General features: G+C 51.8%; 1 protein-coding gene across 8 annotated transcripts in view; it reads left to right on the forward strand.

Annotated features, from left to right (window-relative positions):
• Positions 1–2,381: 2,381 nt before the first annotated feature.
• CAMSAP1 (calmodulin regulated spectrin associated protein 1) overlaps positions 2,382–10,767 on the forward strand; it is a 92,312-nt gene continuing 83,926 nt past the window's right edge. For 3 of the 8 annotated variants that reach the window (XM_017505676.2, XM_017505677.2, XM_037730339.1), the window contains exon 1: positions 2,550–2,709. In XM_017505676.2, coding sequence (XP_017361165.1) covers positions 2,550–2,709 — 160 coding nt within the window. Of the gene's footprint in view, positions 2,401–2,526; positions 2,710–3,335; positions 3,445–3,851; positions 3,874–10,767 lie in introns of those variants that run through there. The other 5 variants (XM_037730343.1, XM_037730338.1, XM_037730340.1 and 2 more) reach the window with 5 other exon arrangements.

Raw genomic sequence — 10,767 nt, forward strand, 5'->3', positions numbered from 1 at the left:
AAAAAAGGGTACTTCCTCAATCTGATAAAACCTATTTTTTTTGTTTTTTTGAGGCAGTGTCTCACTCTGTCACCCAGGCTGGAGTGCAGTGGCACAGTCTCGGCTCACTGCAACCTCTGCCTCATGAGTTCAAGTAATTCTCCTGTCTCAGCCTTTTGAGTAGCTGGGATTACAGGCACCCATCACGATGCCCGGCTAATTCTTTGTATTTTTAGTAGAGATGGGGTTTCTCCATGTTGGCCAGGCTGGTCTCGAACTCCTGACCTCAAGTGATCTGTCCGCCTCGGCCTCCCTAAGTTCTGGGATTACAGGTGTGAGCCACTGTGCCCAGCTTGATAAAACCTATTTTTGAAGCACCCACAGCTATCATACCCAATGGTGAAAGACTGGATGCGTTCTCCCTGAGATCAGGAGCAAGACAAGGAGGTCCACTCTTGCTGCTTCTATTCAATATCTCACTGGAGGTTCTAGCCAGGGCAAGGAGGAGAAATAAAAGACATCCAGATTAGAAAGGAGGAGGTAAAATGATCTCTAATCACTGATGACATGCTTTTGTATAGAGAAAATCCCAAAGAATTCACTAAAAGACTAGAAGAACTGATAAATGGGTTTAGCAAGGTTGCAGGATACGAGATCAGTATAAAAGCCCTTGAAGTCACTCTTGACCCTTCTGGGTCACACTCCATATCCCATCTGTCACTGGATGGCCTCCTGCCTCCTTCTGGACACTTCCTACTCTGTTCTTCACTCAAGAATCAGAATGATCCTTTTAAAGGGTCAGTCACATCCTTCCCTGTGCTCAAAGTCTTCAGATGGCTGCCCATTTCCTGCAGAGAAGGGGCCCCAGTTCTAATTGTGTAGGACCTGCCTGCATCCCTCCATGCCCCTACCTCCCATATCCCACCAGTCCCTCCTGCTCCTGGGGCCTCTGCTGTGTTTCTTACACACCAGGCTCTCGACCCCTGCCCAAGATGCTACTTCTGCAGATATCCTCACCCTTGACGCTGACCTCCTGCTGCCCTTTGCTTAAATAAGTGTCCTCTTCCTATGGCTTTCCTTGACCACCCCGCCCTGCCCACCCCGTGTTCTTTTCAGATAGCAGACCCAAAAAGAAACAGACAATCAGAACAGACCTATAACAAGTAAAGACAATTAGTAACCAAAAAACTACGCATCAAATCAGTCATCAAAAAAGCCCAGCCCCAAATGGTCTCAACGCTGAACTGAAGCCAGCACGTGAGTCGCTGCGTGAATGACTGCCTGGGTCCTCTGGGCGCCTGGCATTTCACACACGCTCCGCCTTTGGCACAGGGTGGCTCGTCCAGGGACAGACAGGCTGGAAGCCCCGCGCCGGGCGCCTGCTCCCAGGAAGCTCGGCCTCTCCCGGCGGCACGTGGGCAGGCTCTCCTGGGGGCAGTTCTCTATTCCGGCGGTGAGGTTCTCAGACGAAATCCTCGGAATGCAAATTCTCACGCGTTCCCGTCATTCTCAGCTCCGTGCGGGACCCCGACGCAGGCTCCAGGGAAACGAAGTCAGCGCCCCTTCCGGGGGCTGCGCCTGCGGGGCTGCACCTGCTTGGGCCTCAGGGGTCCAAACGCCCACCTTCCCTGGACCGGGATGGGGCCTGGAGACCGTGGCAGGTCCACCTGGTGCCCGTCCGCCGGAATGTCGCCTGCCGAGGTCGCAGCCGGCCACACCCACGCGGTCCCCAGTGCGCTGGCGAGGAGAGCTCTGTCGGCCAGGATGCTCCGCTGTGGCTGAGGTGGGGACCAGCCAGGCCAGAAGAGGAGGCACGGCGCGGACAGAGGGCTGCTGCGGGCTCTGCCGGGTCCCCGCCGCGAACCCACTCCGCCCACCTCGCCGCGCCCCGCGCCCCGCGCCCCGCGCGGAGGCCTCAGAGCAGCAGAGCGTGCACGGACGGGGCCGGGTGCTACTGCGCCTGCGGAAGGGGGCGGGGCGGGGCGGGGCGGGGCGACACACTGCGCCTGCGGAAAGGGGCGGGGCGGCACAGGCCGGCGGTTGCTACCTACTGCGCTTGCGGAAGGGGGCGGGGCCGGCGCGAGCTGGGAGCCGAGCTCGGGGCTGGGCCGAGGGCGGGGCGGCGGGCGGTGCCTACTGCGCCTGTGCGAGGCCGCGGCGGTGAGCGCGCTCCCGCTTCTTGGCCGCCGCCTCAGCTGCCGCTGTCGCCGCCACCGCTCACCCGGGGCTGCGCACGCGCCGCCGCCGCCCCCGGCCCGCGCCCGCCCCCGCCCCCGCCCCCGCCCCCGTCCCCGTCCGGGTCCCCGGCCCGCGCCCTCCCTTCGCCGCCTCGCTGGGCCGCGGGCTCGGCGCCTCCTCCGTCCGGGCTCGGCGCCCGCAGCATGCAGCCATCGCGGGGGCGGCGACGGCGGCGGCTGTGAGGTGAGGCGGGGGCAGCGCTCGGGCGCCCCTCCCGGCGGGCCGGCTGCGGGGCCGGGTGGGGGCTCGGGGCGCACCGGGCCCGGCGCGGCGAGGGGCGGCGGCGCCGCCTTTGTTGCGGCCGGGCCGCCGCCTCAGCCCTTTGTCTGCAGATGGTGGACGCGGGCGGCCGCGCCGCTGCCGAGGGCTGGAGGAAGATGGAGGCCCCGCCGGACGGCGCCGCCGACCTCGTGCCCCTGGACCGCTACGACGCGGCGCGCGCCAAGATCGCCGCCAACCTGCAGTGGATCTGCGCCAAGGCCTACGGCCGAGGTGGGCCGGGCGGGGGTCGCGGGGCGCGGTCGGGGCCGGGGCCGGGGGACGCGGTGGGGGACGCGGTCGGGGCCGGGGTCCGCGCGCCGCGCCTTTGTGCGGCGTCCGCGCAGGGTCGGGGCCGGGCCGCCTCCGAGGTCCCGGCGGCGCCCGGGCAACGGGGAGCGTGGGGACGCGGTCACCTGGCGAGCGGGCGTCCCCGCGGCGGAGGGCGGCGTGGGTCGGGGCTTCCGCTCCTGTTCGGGAGCGCCCCGAGCCTCCTGTTGGCGGCGGAGCGGAGCTGCCCGGTGCTGGGCGCGGGGAGGGACCGCGGGGGTCCTGGGCGCGGGGAGGGACCGCGGGGGTCCTGGGCGCGGGGAGGGACCGCGGGGACCCCGGGCCCGCGTTGGGGCGCCGCTTCCCAGCGCGCCGGGCACCGTCCAGTGCTGGACCTGTGATTCCAAGCCTTTGGCTTGTTACGAGTTTTGATACTTAAAGTCATCAGCTGTTGAATTCCCCAGCTCGAAACTGGGCATTCCGCGGATTGTGCTTAATCATAATGATCCCCTTTGGTTAATTCCCGTTTGGAAGAACTAGGTAACCTTGTTACCGAGTCCAATTTGTTAGGCCCTAATGTGCTTAGTGGATTAAGACGCTCCTGTTTGGTGCCCTGGGAACAGGACGGACCTAGTGATTCTCTTGAGTGGCTGGCTTCTCTGTTAATTTCAGGTGCTTTGTTTCAGGTGCAAGATTGAGGTAACCCTTGTGTAACCCTCCTTTCATTTGAAGCATTCTAAAAAAAACTGACTTTATTCTGCTGAAAAATAACCCTTTTTAGAGTAAGACTAAAGGAGACAGAACCCTTCCAGAGAAGAGTTCAGGTGACCAGTTTGGAAAACGCTAAGCAGGCGTTGCCCTTTTTGACAGTGGCCTGTGCCTCAGCTAGACTCGAGTTAGTCATAAGGACAAACACGTTTTGTCAGTTTTAGGGATTAAATACATAGCCTTATTGCGAACTGGTGTTTGTACTGTGTAGGTAGTCCCTGGGAGAGAGTTTTTCTTTTAGCAGTTTTCAGTTTTACAGTGCTTGTTTGCTGGCTCAATGGCACCTAACTTTTTGTGTTGTAATGATGGAGAAACACTGCCACATCCGTGACTTCACATGATTTTTTGAGAACGGAATTGGTAAGATGTATATATAAAATTTGAGTCACGTGTCAAGAATCGCCCGAGAGCGGACGCCTGGGTATCTCGTGGTCGTTGCTGCCTGCCTGGGCTCACCTGCCTCACACCTGGTGTTGGTCACTGTTTTGCTTTTCTTTGTATTTTGCTGTTTGTGCTCACACCACTAACTCTACTTTGTTCACACCTTTAACAGTGATGTCTCTTTCTGAGACTGGTTTTTGTAAATCCGTTATTCCACGTTAGGTTCTTAGGTTCTTCCCGACTTCATCTTCACTTCTCTGCATTCTTTTCCACTGCCGTCGAGCGTCTCACCGAGGCCTGTCCACCGCAGCTGCTCATGGGTGCTGGCTGGGCTCCCGTAGTTGCTGGGGAGCCCGGTGCATTCTTGGCCATGGCTCCTGGGGTCCATGCACAAGGTTTTACTCCTGCGTGTGTTTTTAAGATTTTTTATGTGGAGAGGGCTGAGGGCCCAGGTAGCGGTTGTCAGACTGCTATAAAAAGAACTTTCATGGTTTGCTTTCCAATTTCTTTAACAAGGTACCTGCATTTTTATTTCCTTGCATTTAGCTTTGGCATTCGGCATGGGATTTGTCAGCTCTCCAGAAATAAATATGCGTCTCTCTGTGGTAGTATTGGCTTCGTCTAGTTTCTGTTCCAGTACCAGATCGCTTTTTAATACTTGTTGACTCATCAGATGATGATTTCAGAATCTGTTACTAAAATGGGCTTTCAGGTTTTGGAATTATTAAAAAGGTGGGCCATTCAAAGAAAAGAAACAGGTGCAGGAGCTGGAGAAGACTGGATACCATCTTAGGGTCTGAGACCGGAGTGCTCCTTACTGGTGGGCGACAGTGCCTTCGTACATCAGACCTCAATTTGAGGCGGTCTGGTTTCTACTTATTTTTGCCGAGACAGAGGGCATTTACATTCTATACCTTGCTTCACAAGGGAGCATATGTCATTCCAAAAAAAAAAAAAACAAAACAGTTTTAAGTGTGTGTGGTGGCTTATACTTGTTCTATTTTGTTTTTTGAGATGGAGCCTTGCTCTTGCCCAGGCTGGAGTGCAGTGGCACGATCTCGGCTCACTGCAGCCTCTGCCTCCTGGGATCCAGTGATTCTCTTGTCTCCGCCTCCTGAATAGCTGGGATTACGGGTGCATGCCACCATGCCAGGCTAATTTCTGTGTTTTTAGTAGAGACAGGGTTTCACCATGTTGGCCAGGCTGCTCTTGAACTCCTTAACTCAGGCAATCCATCCGCCGAGGCCTCCCAAAGTGTTGGGATTATAGGCGTGAGCCACCACGCCCAGCTGGTGGTTTGTACTTGTAATTCCAGTGACTTGGAGGCAAAGGTGGGAAGGTCACTTGAGTCCAGGAGGTTGAGACGGGGTCTGCCTATGTTTCCCAGGCTGATCTCCAACTCCTGGGCTCCAGTGATCCTCCTGCTTCAGCTTCCTGTATAATTTTTCTTTTTTCTTTTCTTTTCTTTTTTTTGAGATGGAGACTCGATATGTTGCCCAGGCTGGAGTGCAGTGGCTCCATCTCAGCTCACCACAACCTTCCTTTCCTAGGTTCAAGCGATTCTCCTGCCTCAGCCTGCCAAGTAGCTGGGATTACAGGCATGCTCCACCATGCCTTGCTCATTTTTGTATTTTTAGTAGAGATGGGGTTTCACCATGTTGGTTAGGCTGGTCTCGAACCATTGACCTTGTGATCCACCCTCCTCAGTGTCCCAGAGTGCTGGGATTATAGGTGTGAGCTACTGTGCCGAGCCGTAATTTTCTTTTTTTGTGGGGGACAGAGTCTTGCTCTGTTGGCCAGGCTGGAGTGCAGTGGTGTGACCTCAGCTCACTGCAACCTCTGCTTCCCAGGCTCAAGTGATCTTCATGCCTCAGCATCCTGAGTAGTTGGGACTACAGGCATACCACCATTCCTGGCTAATTTTTGTGTTTTTTGTATAGAAGGGGTTTTTCTTTTAAAAATTTGTATTTTTGTAAAAATGGGGACTTACTATTTGCCCAGGCTAGTTTCAAACTCCTGGGCTCAGGTGGTCTGCTTTCCTTGGCCTCCCAAAGTGCTTGGATGACAGGTGTGAGGCACCATGCCTGGCCTTCCTGTGTAAAACTGTGTAAAAATGGAGAATCTTTACTTAAATTTACAGATTTGAGAGATCCCAATTCAGATGACCAAAAGACTTGTTTCACCTCTGCTAAAGTGATTTATGTTGTTATAAGGAGGCACAGCCTGGGTGTGAGATTCACTGCTACCCAGTGTGGTTGTGTCTTGTAAGAGACTGAGCGGGGGAGGGGTTTTGGTGGGATAGAGTGGGTGTCCCCCCGCAGCAGTTCTAATCCAGGAGCATTTGTTTCTTTTGAATGTCTCCATGTACTTCTGCAGCTTAGTTTTCAGTTAATCAGACATGGTTCTTTCAATATGGATGCTTTAATCGGAAATACTTTTGGGGGTATGATGGTGAAAGTGGCTTAAATATTTAACTTGTTATAGCTCATTAGATGCTAAATGCAGCCCATCTTCCATTTATATAAGGATTGAAAGCATGCTGAAACTCCAGGCCTGCCTACTGTCTTGCTTTGCATTTGCCTTTGGAGATTCTTGGTGTCTCTGGGGCCACTAGTCTGCCATTGTAGTAAGTGGGTAGCCTCAGAAGAGCTTGCCCTTGGCGAGGCCTTGTGGCATATGGCTGTGCAGAAACAGTTCCTCCAGTTTCATTCTTCTCTGGGGCCACAGCCAAGAATTGTGGGCTGTCTTGGGCTTTTATTTTTAGATCCCCCTGCCTTTTGGTAACTCCCTTGTTTCATTGACAGTGTTTTCATTATTTTTTTAGGAATAATATATTGGACATGTTGAAAATTGTTCGCTTAAAAATATCTATAAGAAGGCACAGAACCTGCTTAGTCACCATGTTTTGTGGTGATGTTTGAGTGAAATTTGTAATAAATTGGTAAGAGAAGTTTAGATGGGTGGCTTAAGTTCCGTTTATTTTACAGCGTTGCATGCTGGTCTATAAAAGTGCAGTCTTGGCTTTGATCTTGTCCACTGTGCATTTTATATGTGCCCTTAGGAAACTCAGAGGTATCTAGGCCTTGGTTTCAGGGGACAGTGTGGAGAGCAAGCTTTTATTATCTCTCATGGACATTGTTAAAAAACAACCCAGGGAAAGTACTAGCGTGCACTCAGCTATTTGCAAGGATGTTGCCATGTAGCTCATTGGAAGCCAAGTTTTCTCTTTGTGCAGAGCTGAGCTGCCCTGAACCCTAGGGCACTGGATAGGAGCTCAGGGTTCAGGAGTTCATCCTGTGGCTTTACTGACAGCACATGACCTGCCCAGAGGCACACTTTTGGGAGGAATGGTCAGGTCCCTCCTTGTTCCCTCACTCTTGCTAGAGTAATTTAAACTATTGATTTGGAAACCGTGTTATGGAATGAGAAGTCAGTGTGAGGATGCTGTGGCCTGTGAAGCCTGGGTTTTAGTCCCTATCTCAGGGACCAGCTGTTTCATTATATAGACAACAGGAAGAGTTGCAGTTTGCTTACTTGATAGTATGAGCAAAACCCCTTTATAATCAACTCTAGTGGGTCGCCATATTGTTTCGTTGTAGTGACTTTTGGTTAAAATGAAATCTGTGCTCAGAGCCCCTTTCCAGCTCCAGACTGGCTATGAAACCATGGTGTCTTCCTCCCTGAGGAGGGCAGCAGTGGCTGGAGTCTTGGTGTAAAGAGCCTACTCTTGATGGCAGCACACTTGTAAGCACATTGCCACGTTTCTGAAAGTGATGACTTGTTGAGATTATTTGTTTATGAGTTTAGATTGTATATTCATATCGTCTTTGGTTGTTCTTGACAAGGGATTTGGGTACTTTTGAGATGGGGGTTACAGAGCGTCTTCAGATGCTTCTGAGCACCTGCTAGGTGGTACTAAATATTGTGGGAGTTGCTGGCTGGTCCAGCTAACATGACCTTTCCTCTGCAGAGGTGTCCTGAGAACTACCTGCTGCCTAGTTATGTGTGTGTCTCTGTTAGGCCAGGGATTATGGTTGTCCCACTTACTGCTGTGTCCACAGTACAGGGTGCTCAAATACTTGTTGAATGGTTAGCCCCCAAGAGCAGAGGGAGGGTGGCTGGCTGCAGCCCTGTGCAGAGGAGAGGTGACTTTGGGTATACTGAGTAGATTAACCTTGTTGAGGCAGAGGATTTGTGGACTGAAATAGTAAGTGATTAGTTTGGAAAATAGTCTGGGGCCAGGTTGTTTACAGTGCTCAGGTTTGCTGGGGATTTCTTTGATGATGTGTTCCTAGGAGGGTTTTTAGGTAGGGGGAGAGTGAGCCTGGGAAGATGTTTTTAGCAGGTCAGAGTGGGTAGAGGCCATAGACAGGTGTACTGTCTGAGAGCTGATGTCATTAAGCTTGAAACGCCAAAGACTTGCCTGTTCGTCTTTTCATGTTTTTGAGACATGGTCTTGCTCTGTTGCCCAGGCTGGAGTGCAGTGGCATGATCACGGCTTACTGCAGCCTTGGCCTCAAGTGATCCTTCCATCTCAGCCTCCAAAGTAGCTAGGACCACAGCTAGGACCATAGGCCTGTACCTCCAGGCCCGGTTAATTAATTAATTACTAGTTTTTGTAGGGGTGGAGTTTCCCTGTGTTGCCCAGGCTGGTCTCAAACTCCTGGGCTCAAGCAGTGCTCCCACCTTGGCCTCCCAGAGTGAGTGAGTGAGTCAATTTACTGTGCCCTGATGGACTTGCCTGTCTGTCTGGAGAGGGAATAGGAAGGATAGATGGAGCCAACAGATGTAAAAGCTGAATCCATGGAGCTGGACTGGCTGACAGTGGGTGTGGGAAGTGGCCAAGGGTGAGTTATGATTAGCTGGACTGTCATGGGGAGCCCAGATATGGGAACAGTGGTGTCCTTGACACTACTGAAATATTTACAGTCATTACTTCGTAACATTTTTCTACTTTCATAACTTTGTTATCACTGTAGAAAAGATCTTTAATGCTGAGCATGATGGCTCACGCCTGTAATCCCCACACTTTGGGAGGCTGAGGTGGGTGGATCACCTGAGGTCAGGAGATTTGAGACCCGCTTGGCCAACATATAGTGAAACCCCGTCTCTACTAAAAATACAAAGATTAGCTGGGCATGGTGGCGTGTGCTTGTAATTCCAGCTACTCAGGAGGCTGAGGTAGGAGAATCGCTTAAACCTGGGAGTGAGATTACACCACTGCAATTCAGCCTGGGCGACAGAGTGCGACCCTCACTCTTGGGAGCTGAGTGTCGTGGCTCACACCTGAAATCTCAGCAGTTTGGGAGGCTGAGGTGGGAGGATTGTTTGAGCCCAGGAGATTGAGACCAGCCTGGGCAACAGAGTGAGACTCTGTCTCTACGAAGAATGTAAAAATTAACTGGGCATAGTGGTACATGCCTGTGGTCCGAGTTACTTGGGAGGCTGAGGTGGGAGGATCACTTGAGTCCAGGAGATTGAGGCCACAGTGAGCCATAATTGTGACACTGCACTTCAGCCTAGGTGACAGAGCAAGATCCTGTCTCAAAAAAATTAAACTCACATGAGTTCAGTTGGGCATTACATTCTGAACTGTGTGGCCCTTAGTATCCCCTTTAGGCCTCCTGTAGCGATGGAAGTGTCTGCATATACAGAGACCCATAATGACAGGCTGAGGAGCCTGGCACTGTAAAGGGCTGATGCCACTGGCAGAACAGGGGAGGGGTACAGTAAGGGAGACTCCCCTGAGAGAATCTGGGTTGTTGCATTAGAGTGAAAACTGTGCCTGAGAACCAGATGGAGGTAAGGGAATGAATTAAGAGAAGCAAGGACAACAGTGGGAAGTGGAGGGGAATGTGTGATGTGCACACGATGTGGGAAAGGCTGGTGGCCTCATGGTGGTAGTGACCGCAGAGTTGGAAGGTGAAATTAGACTGGAAAAAGTGCCGAGGCCAGAGCTTAGAATGCTTTAGGTGACTGATTGATTGGGGATTTGCTCTGTGGGCATTGGGGAACCACTGAAGGTTTCTGAGGAGGGGAGAGAGGTATGAAATCTGAGCTCAGAGAAGTCCTGCTAGGGTACAATGGTTAATGCCCGTTGTAAGGTATGAAGCAAAGACTTTTGTTTTAGACTTTTTTTTTTTTTTTTTCCAAATAGAGACAAGTTCTGCCAAGGCTGGTCTCGAACTCTTGGGCTCAAGATATCCTCCTGCCTTGGCCTCCCAAAGTGCTACATTACAGATGTGAGCCACCTTTGAGAGAACCATTTTTATCAAGGTGTGATTTGTATGTGGTAAAGCACACAGGTTTTAAGAGTTTTGTTTGAAGAATCTAAACCATTGTGACCACAACCACAATTAAGACAAAGAGCACTAATTTACACTCCCACCAACAGTGTAAAAGTGTTCCTGTTTCTCCACATCCTCTCCAGCATCCGTTGTCTCCAGATTTTTTAATGATCGCCATTCTAACTGGTGTGAGATGGTATCTCAATGTAGTTTTGATTTGCATTTTTCTAATGGCCAGTGATGATGAGCATTTTTCGTGTTTGTTGGCCTCATATATGTCTTCTTTTGTAAAACGTCTGTTCATATCCTTTGCCCACTTTTGAATGGGCTTTTTTCTTGTATATCTGCTTTAGTTCTTTGTAGATTCTGGATATTAGCCCTTTGTCATATGGGTAGATTGCAAAAATTTTTTCCCATTCTGTTGGTTGCCAATTCACTGTAGACTGGACAGTGAAAATGTGGCTCATATACACCGTGAAATACTATGCAGCCATAAAAAACGATGAGTTCGTGTCCTTTGTAGGGACATGGATGAACCTGGAAACCATCATTCTCAGCAAACTGACACAAGAACAGAAAATCAAAC

The sequence above is a fragment of the Cebus imitator genome, unplaced genomic scaffold (genome assembly GCF_001604975.1).
Source record: "Cebus imitator isolate Cc_AM_T3 unplaced genomic scaffold, Cebus_imitator-1.0 Scaffold339, whole genome shotgun sequence".
Classification (NCBI taxonomy): domain Eukaryota; kingdom Metazoa; phylum Chordata; class Mammalia; order Primates; family Cebidae; genus Cebus; species Cebus imitator.